Source organism: Echeneis naucrates, chromosome 7, assembly GCF_900963305.1.
Source record: "Echeneis naucrates chromosome 7, fEcheNa1.1, whole genome shotgun sequence".
In the NCBI taxonomy this organism is placed as follows: Eukaryota; Metazoa; Chordata; class Actinopteri; order Carangiformes; family Echeneidae; genus Echeneis; species Echeneis naucrates.
Genome location: NC_042517.1, coordinates 24,306,703 through 24,319,076, shown reverse-complemented (window position 1 = coordinate 24,319,076; position 12,374 = coordinate 24,306,703). Strand labels below are relative to the sequence as shown.

General features: G+C 42.4%; 2 protein-coding genes across 3 annotated transcripts in view; both read right to left on the bottom strand.

Annotated features, from left to right (window-relative positions):
• The window catches only part of lamb2 (laminin, beta 2 (laminin S)), a 44,308-nt gene extending 43,670 nt beyond the window's left edge, over positions 1–638 (bottom strand). For both annotated transcript variants that reach the window (XM_029506666.1, XM_029506667.1), the window contains exon 1: positions 378–638. The gene's annotated coding sequence lies outside the window, so the exon portion shown is untranslated. The remainder of the gene's footprint in view (positions 1–377) is intronic.
• Positions 639–4,130: 3,492 nt separating this feature from the next.
• Positions 4,131–12,374, bottom strand: part of lamb2l (laminin, beta 2-like) — a 46,455-nt gene continuing 38,211 nt past the window's right edge. Inside the window, exons 26-35 of the mRNA XM_029505497.1 lie at positions 11,437–11,809; positions 11,167–11,351; positions 10,800–11,047; positions 9,331–9,546; positions 9,079–9,223; positions 8,757–8,964; positions 6,641–6,782; positions 6,233–6,409; positions 5,926–6,091; positions 4,131–4,859 (exon numbers count right to left, since the gene is read on the bottom strand). Of these exons, the coding sequence (XP_029361357.1) occupies positions 4,723–4,859; positions 5,926–6,091; positions 6,233–6,409; positions 6,641–6,782; positions 8,757–8,964; positions 9,079–9,223; positions 9,331–9,546; positions 10,800–11,047; positions 11,167–11,351; positions 11,437–11,809 (1,997 nt within the window). The 3' untranslated portion in view covers positions 4,131–4,722. The remainder of the gene's footprint in view (positions 4,860–5,925; positions 6,092–6,232; positions 6,410–6,640; positions 6,783–8,756; positions 8,965–9,078; positions 9,224–9,330; positions 9,547–10,799; positions 11,048–11,166; positions 11,352–11,436; positions 11,810–12,374) is intronic.

Below are 12,374 nucleotides of genomic sequence, written 5' to 3'. Positions count from 1 at the left end.
GGTATCAAACAGAGGAGATCTGGGTATCAAACAGAGGGAACCTGGGTATTAAACAGAGGGAACCTGGGTATGAAACAAACAGGAAAGTTGGGTATTAAACAGAGGGAACCTGGGTATTAAACAGAGGGAACCTGGGTATGAAACAAACAGGAAAGTTGGGTATTAAACAGAGGGAACCTGGGTATCAAACAGAGGAGATCTGGGTATCAAACAGAGGAGACCTGGGTGTCAAACAAAGGGAACCTGGGTATCAAACAGAGGAAACCTGGGTATCAAACAGAGGGAACCTGGGTATCAAACAGAGGGAACCTGGGTATGAAACAAACAGGAAAGTTGGGTATCAAACAGGAAACCTGAGCATATATCACATAGAATACCTGAGTATGAAACACCGGGTCGGACAAACAGTGATGGACAGGTCCACCGTGAGTGAAACTGGGTGAAGTTATCTTGCTCTTTATCTCCGCGGCCGTCAGGGAAATGTCCGATGAACTTCCAAACCGTCGTCCCCTCTCAGGACCCTCCCAAGTCAAAGTGAGCACTTGTCCACCGTTTCGCCCCGCCTGCTGCTGGTTGTTTCCTCGCCGTGACTCACTGTGCGTGTTCCCGGTTCAGAGTCGTATGAAGCGGGACTCTGCGGGTCAACTTGATGCGGGGCAGCCGGTCAGAAGCGGAGCTGAGCTGCGCCCCCCGCCGCTCTGCAGGAAAGCCCGGGCTGGATTCCCGGAGTGGAGCTGAGCGGTGGCGCTGGAAAGAATCACCGAGAGGATCAGTAAAACTAAACCTGTTCTCCAACTGACTGTTCCTACAAAAGTGCTCTGTATTCTACATAGATTTGTCTCCATTAAAAACACACTGACACATCTCTTAGTATGGATAAGACTCATACTTACGAGGAACCCCTAGAAATTAAACCACTTCACATTTAGACAAATACGAAACATTAATAATTATCTAATTACAGTTGAAAAAACATGCCCTAATATAAGGTTCAGTTCAAACAAGATCAGACCTAACTGGAACAGAACAACATAAAGCTAAATTTCAGTCTGCACACACATTTAGAATCCAAGCCAAATGTGACAATGTTCTCTCTTAATGTTTTCTTTGTGAACACCATGGTTCATTTCACCCTAACCCTCAATTAAAAAAAACAAAAAAACAAAAACACATCTAAAATGTCCTGTAAACACTGATATGGTAATTACATTGAATTTTATTTTGATGATGCTCTGCGTGGAAACGACCAACACTAGAATAAATCTCCATTGTGTTGAGAGGCAGTTGTCATCAAAACAAATAAAGTCGATGTTACAATTAGCTTTATAAACTAAATCCATCAGACCTGTCACAGATGTCAGATACTACTTATCAATACTTTGAGTGATATGAGCTGACATTGTTTAATGTCAGTTGACACAAATAAAGTTCATATTCATATTGAACTTTTGATTGGAAAATTTGATTCCTGGGACAGCTTTACCTCCATAAACCCATTGCATATTTTCCAACGAGCTCCCTGTCTATGCACCATGCAGCGCCGACCTGCAGGAATGCGCGCTCCCAGCACGGATTAGATTCCCTTTGATTGCACCCGGGACAGCCCGTGCCCGTGCACAGGTCTTGGACTCCTCTCAGCTCCCAGCTCTCTTTCTCAGCTTCATCTAGCAGGTGGTTGGGATGGTTTCTTTCATAGCGAGGAGTAAGCCATACGGTGTGAAATAAAAAGCTCAGGTCTATCATCAGAAGAAAGATCGCCATGCAGCTCATATTTGAACCATATTTGATCATATTTGAATTCATCAAGAGTACAGGTGTTCTCTCTGATACAGGTAGACTGCTCTGCAGGACAAAGCCTGCTGCAAATCTCCGTCATAGTACACATTCCCTGTACAGCCAGAGCACAGCCTCTCTTTGTTAGAGTTAGGATCCAGTGCCAGAACCCTACAGAGAACAGCCCGGTTCCTTGAGAATTGTAAGATTAACTGCAAGTAGACAGAAAGAGAGCCTGTGATTGGACAGAGGCTGACAATGATTTCTGTTTCCTTCTCCCTCACGGTGGCTCAGGTGAGACCTGTGCTCAGGTTCAAACATGCAGAAGAAACGTTGGGAAACACGAAGTCACCAACCAGCAATGAGTGATAGAGGTCAGTTCTACTTCTATTTACAGTGTAAACTTTAAAATCAACAGAAATAGGATTTAAAAATTTGACTTTTAAATTTTAAAGCAGTGGCTGCAAACTTCCTTCCAAAAACCGAGACTCTACTGGATCACATTTCAGAGTATGGAACTTCAACTCCTCTCTCAGTCACTTTTATCAGCGTGCAATACAAGTGAGGGACTTCAGTGGCAGACCTGGGTGTTTGGACTGAGCACACTGTGTACTTGTGCATGGGAAAAGTGAGAGTGACCAGAAAGTGTTGCTCGGGCCTATAAAACTGCAGTAGCTCCTTGTGTCCCAGGAGCATAGAAGGTGATTGATGACTGTTTCTGAAATCCTGTCAAATAAAATTACAAATTGAATGTGCTTGTTCTTATACTGGAGGGATGAATCCAGACCACCAGGAGTCCTGATCACAAGACCATGTGGCCACTTGGATTGATTGATTAAAATGCCATACAGGACTAGGAGTTTATATCGTGGTAGTACTTTTACTACAAGACTACAGAATTTCCAAATGCTTTTATTAAACACAACACAATGAGAGTAAGGCAAACTCTGTTGCTGGCCCTGAGCTGTGGATGCTGCAGAGAAGGTAGCATACAATGGATTTTAGAGCATGTCCCCTCATAGCCTGTGTGCTATGGCCATAACAAATGAGAGCTGCAAGGGTGGACCAGAACATTTTCAGCAAGAGTGTCATCTGGAAACACAGCTTCGAGTTAAAGAGGAACACCTGAGTAAGTTTGTCAATGAGCCATTTTACTGCAGGCATTTGCAGAATTGTTGAAGTAGGAAAAGCACAGTTGGCAGTAACACCATTACTGAGAGCATCCAAAAGTAAGGCTCCTGAACTAGCTCAACTAAAGAGAATCTATTAATATTATTATTAATACAATTTACTAATATTATTATTGTTGCTGATCAGACGTTTCTCCTGAAGATGTCCAAAATGCCTGCGGTGAAAAGCTGATGATGCAGGGACAGAGAGCAGAACAAAGGCTCCCATTTGTGACATCAAATTCAAACTACAATCTTCCTGTTGCAGGGGTGCTATACACTCATCAGCCCTGACATGAAGACCACTGACGGTTGAATGCGTAACATTTATTATCTGGGGGTCTATCAGGTAGCAGGTGAACATTTAGTCTTAAAGTTGATCAGGAAAAATTGTCCAGTTAAAGAATGTGAGCGACTTTGACACAAACCAAACTATGATATGTAGACAATGGAGACAGATCATCCCCAAAGCTGCAACTCAGTGGGATGTTCCTGGTCTGCAAGACCTACCAAAAGTGGTCCAAGGAAGGAAAACCACTGGACCACAGGGGTCGAGGCCCATTGATGACTGTGGGGAGTGAAGACTGGACTGTGTGGTCTGATCCAACAGAGGAATTGCTGTAGCTGGTTCTGATAGAAAGCTGGAGAACACACAAAGTATTTGTTGTTTACAGTAGCTACAGATGAGTCAGGGATGTTCATAATGACCCCAGTCTACCGCCAAAACCTCCAAAAATGGACGTGTGAGCACCAGAACCGGACTGGGGAGGTTAAGGTGCTGACTTGGCTCCAAAATCCCCAGATCTGTATTGGACAAATAAATCCAGTCCACAGGTGCTCCACCTCACGACTTACACCCTGGACAGGTCGCCAGTCCATCGCAGGGCCAACACACAGAGACAGAAAGAGACCAACAACCGCTCACACTCGCATTCACACCTACGGGCAATTTAACGTCAGCAGTTAACCTATACATGCATGTCTTTGGACGGTGGGAGGAAACCCACGCAGACACGGGGAGAACATGCAAACTCGGCACAGAAAGGCCTCAGCCTGTGACCTTCTTACTGCGGGGCGACAGCGCGAACCACTACGCCGCCGTGCTGCCCCCTGCAGTCCAAACTTTGTTTAGTAAATGCTCTGCACATATTATCACACAAACAAGACTCATGATGTCACAAATATATTCTATAACAAATTTATTTTTCTTCATCACTTAGCTTACACGAATACTTATGTATGCACTTAAATGTAAAATGTTAAGTTTCTTTTGTAATAAAAATAAACAACATTTAATTTCAAAAATCATTTTCCTTGTATTTCTCAATAGGAATGTCATAATGTAAATATCACAATATTGTGGTCCAATTACAGCAAACACACATAAAGTCTTGAAATTACTTTAAACTTTCTGATAGCACATTCGGTTATATTTATTGTTTATTATTAATATAATCAATTATCGACAAAAGAAACAAATCTCCACAGGTCATCCACCTGCTGTAATAGCTTAAAGACATAAAAACCATACAGGTTAGTGTCAATTTCTAGGAGTGAAAAAGTTGTACAGTACATGTCAGAGGAAGGGATCTGTGATTATAACACTTTACAGGTAAATGTGAAAAGGCTGAAATGACAGCAGCAGAGCGGAGGCACCAGAGGAGAGATGTAGATTGTAGCGGGTGATGTACGTGGGTGGGTTTTCTTTGCTGGGCACAGCATCAGTCGCACTCCGCTCTGGATTACAGCAGCAAACGGTAGACATGGAAGTGTAACATCCTCACACACAGCTGCTGTACTTCTGCACTTGCTCCCGTATCTTGTCTCGTGCTACGGTCGCATTTTCCTTCAGATCGTCCAGCTCCATACGCTGCATCTGCATCCGCAACTCATTATTCTTGAACTTAGCCTCAAGTTCTGCAACCACAGACAGAGACATAGCTCAAGTAGGGACATTTTAACATAGGCTGTGAGGTCATTTGGCCTACAACTACCTAAATCTAATCAGTTCATCCTTGAGTCCAAAGGAATGGTTGTGCCAAACTTGAAACAAACAATGAGACAACAGAACTGACACCTTGAAAAAGCACAATATCTGCAGTTCTGGCTGCCTCATGATGTCCTCGGTGGTCATCCTGAGTAATTAAGGATGGATGATGTGTTGGACATGAAATGCCTTAGCAAACACAGCAGCCAATGGAGGAGGCACATCCAGAGTGGTATTCTCGTTCTTGTGGGAGGACCGAGACTCCAATTCTAACTGTTGTACGAACTTTTACCTCCTTCTTCCTCGATGAGCTTATTACATATACTTTTACTTTTATTCTGTAAGTATGCCAAGTTTTTTTCGACCATTCTTGGTCAGTAATGATGGCAACACTATTTTGTACAAAATATTATGAACGAATGAACTGAAACATGAATTGAATTTGCTGTCTAAGATTCATTACAGACAGCTGCATGACTGTACATGGCGATTCCAGACAATTGTGCCCCCTGCTGTTATGTTTTAATACTTTTTTCAAACAGGCATCGTTAAATGGTGAAATTTTCTTTAGCAGGTCGCATTTGTGCTGTACAAACAGCTGAACAAACAAATATCACTGTATCACTCTGATACTGAAGAAAAGCAAAAACATGTGATGATTTTCAGTGACAGTTCTCTCTGATTTCCATGCAGATTTCTGATCATTTGTTCATGTTGGACTTCTCGGTCAAATGACAATGAATCTGAAAAAATAAGACTGAGTAGATGGTTCTTGATGCAAACTACACAAACTACATAACTAACTTCCTGTTGTTTTCTGTCCCAGATCTCCCTCATTTCTCTTCCCACTCCCTCCTACTTAGACTGGCATATTTTATATCTATGTATGTTTTAGATTGTAGATAAAATAACAATTGATTCAGTCACTGGATATCACCATGTTCTCACATCAAATCTTCTTAGAATGAATGTAATGAGACAGCTTCTTGAACTCACCCTCCAGTTCTATAATTCCATTTGTGGCTTTTTTCAGCAGATCGTCTGCCTCCTTCTTGATGTCTTTTGCCCTCTGGTTGATGCTGTTCAGATCTCCACCCTCCTCACCCAGAGCATCCAACTTTGTCCTCAGCTCTTCGTATCGTTTCTCTGTGTCATTGAGAATCTGGGAGGCAACAAACCATTGTTACTATGACTTTTTTGGCATTTTGGCACAGCTCAAAATGTTTTTTTTACTTAATATGTTTCAAGACAAAACATCATTTCAAAATAAAAGCACTAAGGCAACGCAATGCAACACATTTACCTTCTGCAGCAAGGATGTTTGATAAGTGGCGTTGTTTGCCTGATCTTTGGCGTCCTTGGCCATCTGTCTGTTTTGCTCCGTCTTGTTCCTCAGAGCCTCAACCGCCATGGAGAGGTTATCTAAGCGCATCATGACATCCATTTGTTTATCCTCCAGTTGCTTCAGCTCCTTGTCCACCTATGATGAAATGAGACATTAAACAAAGTAGAGAAAAAAGTCAATGTTGGAAAGCTAAAGGAGCACTACACCTTCTCATTCAAATGAATAGGAAAGTGTCTCCAAACTTTTGTCCTGTACTGTCTGTGTGACTCACCACAGGAAGTAGAGCAGTAAAACCTGGAACATCACGCTGAGCAGCAAACAACTTTTCACACACAAACACACAATCACTCCTCAGTCAGACTGTACCTCAGCGGTGGCGTTCCTGGTTCTGTTCAGGTTGTTTTGCGCTTCCTTCAGGGCTGTCCTTGCTTTCTCTATGGCCATCTCAGAAATGACCAATGCCTGCTTTGTATTATTGGCTGAATCCTTTACTTCCTCTGCTCTTCTCCTGCACAAAGACAGCACGCAGGGAAAATGGTTTTACATTGGTCCTGCTCAATAACGATGGGTTGCATGTGTTGTGTTATCTTATATGTGTTATCACTAACACAAAATCATGGAGTCAATCACAGAACATAATTTGGGAGATATAAATATTCTGAGTTGGTGTGCATGATTGATTATCTTTATATAATGGAAGAGAAATGAAATTATCTGTCTCCAAACTGTAAGAGAACAATTAGAAAACATTCATTCATTCATCTTCTACCACTTCTGGGTTGCAGGGAGTGCTGGAGCCAATCCCAGCTCCCTCTGGGCGAGGTCCACCCTGGACAGGTCACCAGCCCATCACAGGGCCAACACACAGAGACAGACAGAGACCAACAACCACTCACACTCACACTCAGAGTGTGAGTCACCAGTTAACCCGAACATGATGTCTTTGGACGGTTGGAGGAAACCGGAGTACCCAGAGAACACGGACCCAGGCTGGGAACCGAACCTGCCACCTTTGTGCTGTGATGCAGTGCTAACCACTATTCTACCATGCTAGAAATTAGAACTGCTTCATTCAATACTTTTAGTTATTTTAGTTAAAGAACCTGAACATCGAAAGGAAAAAAAAAATAGATTCCCATTAACCCTTTTTTCAGTATTCAACTATGCAGGTCTAAACTATCTCATTCTATAAATTGTACAAAAGAATTTTATAAAGAAGAGACGGAAGAAGGAAGAACACAGAGTGACAAGACATTGTGAATCTCAGTGGAAATGCACAGCGGCAAATGGTTAGCACTGTTGCTGTGGAGTTAACATGTTCTCCCGTGCCTGCGTGGGTTTCTTCTGGGTACTCTGGTTTCCTCCCACCGTCCAAAGACAAGCATGTCATGTATCATGTATTTCTATATAATATACATATATTTTTTAACTGCCTCTTTTTTAGAAGCTGCACTGTGTCCAGCTGCGGTCTGATGCAGGGCAGGTTGCTTTGTCTGGAAAAACATCCGAGTGTCAGTGGGAAAACTCAGGGGGGAGAACGGACAGTAAAAAGCAGTCTGTGCATATTCTCATTCATCCAAGTCATAGTCATATCCGGCCAACAACTGAATCGAACGCAACTGGACTTAGGACTTAGGTTTATCGAAGACGTTTCGCCTCCTTATCCCAGGGGCTTCATCGGTTTGGAACACATCGGTCTGACGAGTCCTCACTAGTCTGACAAACAGTGGAGTTGGACCCAGGCATTTAACCTCTGTGGGAGTGTTCACACAGCTCCTGGTGAACAATAGCTCGTTAGTGGACAGCAATGATGTTTTTTGGACCATGAAACTGAAACACCGAGCTGGAGGAATCTACAGACTGCTGATTTGTTAACACGAGAACATCATCTTACATGCTGTTTGTGCAATTATCTGATTTGCACAGGGAATTGGAGACAATGTGATGAAGATTTTCTTTCATGTACAGTACAGGCCAAAAGTTTGGACACACTTTCCTATTTACTTGAATGAGAAGGTGTGTCCAAACCTTCATGCTCAGAGAAATAAGAAGAGATAAGAAAAGGAGAATAACACAAAGGAGTCTGACACAGTGGGAGTCGAAAAAAGCCCAAACATCCCAGTAGTAGGTGGCTCAGCCATCAGGAGCTCCATGTTGTGTTTCTTTCCTCAAGATATACTTATTACTCGTCAGGCATTAAAATTTCTATCGCAGCTGTTCCACTTTTGTTAACCATCTGGAGTGAGACTGATTCTGTCTTTAATAAATAAAGAGCATAAGAGCACAACCTGTGCAAACTGAGGCTTATATGTTCTTTAATGCTTCAATTGATATGAAAAAAAAAACAACAACAAAAACAAGAGGCCAGTGGCAGTGAGTATAAAACACTAATGGTGAGCCAACAGGGATCCACCATCGTGCTGCTCTTTCTAACGGGATACTAGATGTGCACTTTGCTTTGACAGAAGGTTGTATCACTCACTTGGCATCCTTAGCTTGCTCGAGCAGCTCCTTGGCTTTGCTGATGTGCTGTGAGGTTTGGTTGATGACGGCTTCGATGTTGGTGAGGTTGGACAGGCTGTCCTTTATCTGCATGATCATCTTGTCCAGTATGGTCTTGTTGACTGGCAGTGTGATGGCAAGAACCTGCAGAGCCACCTTCTCTATGCTCTCTGGATCTGCTCCCTCCTCTGTGCAGCAGAAAGCACGGAGACAAAATTACACACCACAATGCACTCACACTCTCACTCACTGAATCAATTCATTTAGGACAACGATTATCAGTAAAAACATCATCAACATGCCCCTCAAGAAATCTTTGATCTTCTTGATGAAATCTTTGAGCTTATTGTTGTTGTTTTCAAAGTGCTCCTTCTTCATCTGGGCTTTCTCCAGCATGTTCATCGTCTGGTTTTTCACATCCCGCATCAGAAAGACTATATCCTGGAGCTGAACACAGGAAATCAAAATCTAAGTTCAAGGGAGAAATCTTACAGTACCGAGATTCACCATCACTGCAGCCCTAATGTTCAGGGAGCATTTAACCTTTCAAGCACCTTTCTGAGGACGTCCTGCGCCTCCTCGTTGGCGCTGTTCAGGCTATCTGTCACCTTCCTGGCCTTATCCAGTGCCTCTACAGAGGCACTTACAGTCCCATTGCAGCCATCTCCTCCACACACATGAAAACCCTCATCATCACGGCAACCAGCACCCCCACACTGGCTGTCCGGACAGCTGCCATTTACAATGTCATTGCTATGGCCACCACATACCTGTATGGAGCAACAACACATCATGATTCACATGGATATAACAGCAATATATAAGAAGAAATAACATTGTTGAAAGTTACTAATAATTGTCAATTCAATGCTGGGAAATAACTTTCCACATTATTCCAAGGCAAACTGAAACAATATCAGTTCTTATTTGATTCAATGAGCTCAGACCAAAGGACTGACAGACAGAAAAGTATGGCTCCTAAAATATTACATCATATTAGTTATACAAGTGAGACATTTGTTAGTTTAACGTCAGTATATTATTATTGTTATCTAAATATCATATACCTTTAAGGATAGATGACAGGTTGATGGATCTGATTGTTATCGTGGATTTATGCATTTCACCCGTTGGAGTAAATCTACTACATACAGATATTACCTTCTATCCCTCTCTAGCCCACGTTACGAAAATACAGAGATCAGAAACAACTAAAAAGGCAGTCACTGTGTGTGTGTCTGGATCTGATTTACTATCTTTCTCCAGGTAATAAACTCCATAGAATTGAAGCAATGTAGATCTGATCTAACCCTTTTATAAATATGCCTTTAATCTCTATCTCAATGAGTAAATCAGAATGAGCGTGCCGTTAAATATGCATTCAGTCTTTTTATTGCCTTTGGACAAGAAGTGGTCTAGGACAAGAACTTGATCTGTAGAAACATATAAACAAAACTCATCTGATTCTCATGATTCCACTGTTCTCACCCAGCAGTTTTTACTGTGTTTGAGTCCATGTAAAAATCCTGAAATACACTTGAAGACTGTATTTGCTACCGCAACGCTCAGTCAGGGAATTAGGGAAGAATGTGTTTGCTAGTGGCCACTAGATGTCAATGACGGGTTAAATCATTTAAAGGAATCAACACAAATAGAAAAACAAGAGACTTGGTCTCATCCAGTTACATCTGAGTACTATTTTTCACTTTATTTTGGTCAGTCCTCTCTTTTGTAGTTACTGGAGTCACTGAGCCTTGTCAAGCTGTAAATCACAATTTCATTCACTATGCCTTATTTTGTTTTGTTCAACTCTGCATGCATGAAACCCCAATATTAAAAATACCAGAAAAAAAACACAAAAAACTCTAACTTGTTTTTTTTTTTTTACAATTTTCACCCTAGATTTGTTTTTTATTCAATGAACAGCAGAGTGAACGGTGTATGCTGATAAATGCAGAGAATACTAATAAGAAATTTTGATTTCATTGAGGAACAGAAATTTGAAGTTATGAACTCCGTCTACCTTGAGACTGAGGTGATGTGTCTTCTTATCCAGGTCATGGGCCTTCTGCTGCAGCTCGCTCAGTGATTTGTTCTGAGCAGCCTGATCACGGAGGGACTTGTTTTTGCTGGATGCCAGACGGTCTTCAGTGAGAGCTCGGGTCTCCTTGGACTGCTCCACTGGACTATCAGGACCAGACACTGACATGTTGGCTTTTTTCTCAGTCTTTAGTGACTCCTGATAATATTTCTTCACTTTTTCAAACTGATCTGTGAGCAGAAAGAAAGACAGTTATGTGGTTGTTACAGAATTATTTACGTCACACACTTGAGGCTCTGCGGACACTCTGGTGAGGGTTAGGGTTTTTAATTTTTCACAGGTTGACTACCTGCAAATCCTGAGGTGAGGTAGTCCTCCAGAAGGCGTTGTTTGTCAGCCACAGTGGCATTGAACTCCCTTAACTCTTTCTCCAAATCATTCAGTGTGCCTCTCAGTACCCCTTCTTCTTCTGCTGTGATGTTTAGCTCCCGGGCGACTCCCATTAGACGGCCGTCGGTCAGGGCGATCTCAGCCCTGGAGCATGAAAAGCACAATGATTATATTTCAGGGAGGGAAATCACATACATTTTCAACATCCAAACACATGTTGCATCCTCACCTGATGTCATCGATGCTCTGTCCAATCAGCTGATGGATCCTGTCACCGTCCTCCAGACTGATTAGGTCCTGGACCTGTTTCAGCTTCTTCTCCAGCTCTTTGATACGTGTGTCCCCAACTCCTGGGGTGATCCCGTTCTCTTGGATCTTCTGCAGGGTGTACTGGATGTGTTCCAAGTCCCGTTTAATCTGACAAAGGGCGTCATCCCACAGTTGGAAGCACGGGTGACACTGGATACATTTTGGGAAGTCTCCGCTGAAACCCCGAGCACACTCATCGCACCGCTTCCCAGCCGCTCCCTCCCGGCACTCACATTCCCCCGTTGTACGGTTGCACTGGGCCATCTCTGCGCCCAGTGGGTGACAGTTACACTCTAAGTGGGAGAAGAAAGGAGTGGGAGAGAAGGAATGATCTGTAGGTGAAGCCAAAGAAAGACTTTGCTCGTTCCTATAGTTGTCAATATTTGTAATGGAAGCAAAATGAGATGTAGCCACACAGAAAGGGAGGATGCTCAAAATCAGTGGAGATCCAGCGGCAACTCACTGTCTGGAGTCAAAGGGCAAAGGTCAATAATTCCAGTTCTCAGCACTGCTGCTTAAGGAGTAAGATTTCATTGATAGTTTTGCTTTGGAAGATTTTTATTTCATAAAAGTCTGTCTCCTTTGACGTATAGGTTATTTTTTTTTTATAATTTATTTGATAAATTTAACTTTCATATTTACCTTAATGTTTAATTAAATTAAAATATCTGCTGCATTTTTCCAACAGGCTGCTCTACTCTCATGGTTTGTATACATGCTGGTCATGCTGCTAGGGTTCCGATTGACATTTTTTGTCTGGTTGAAACCAATTAATAGGATGTGTGATGATGTCTTTGTGAAGTTTGTCCAAGTGTGACCTCATGTATTCATTTTCAATTTTGTCTCTGGCTTGGAAGG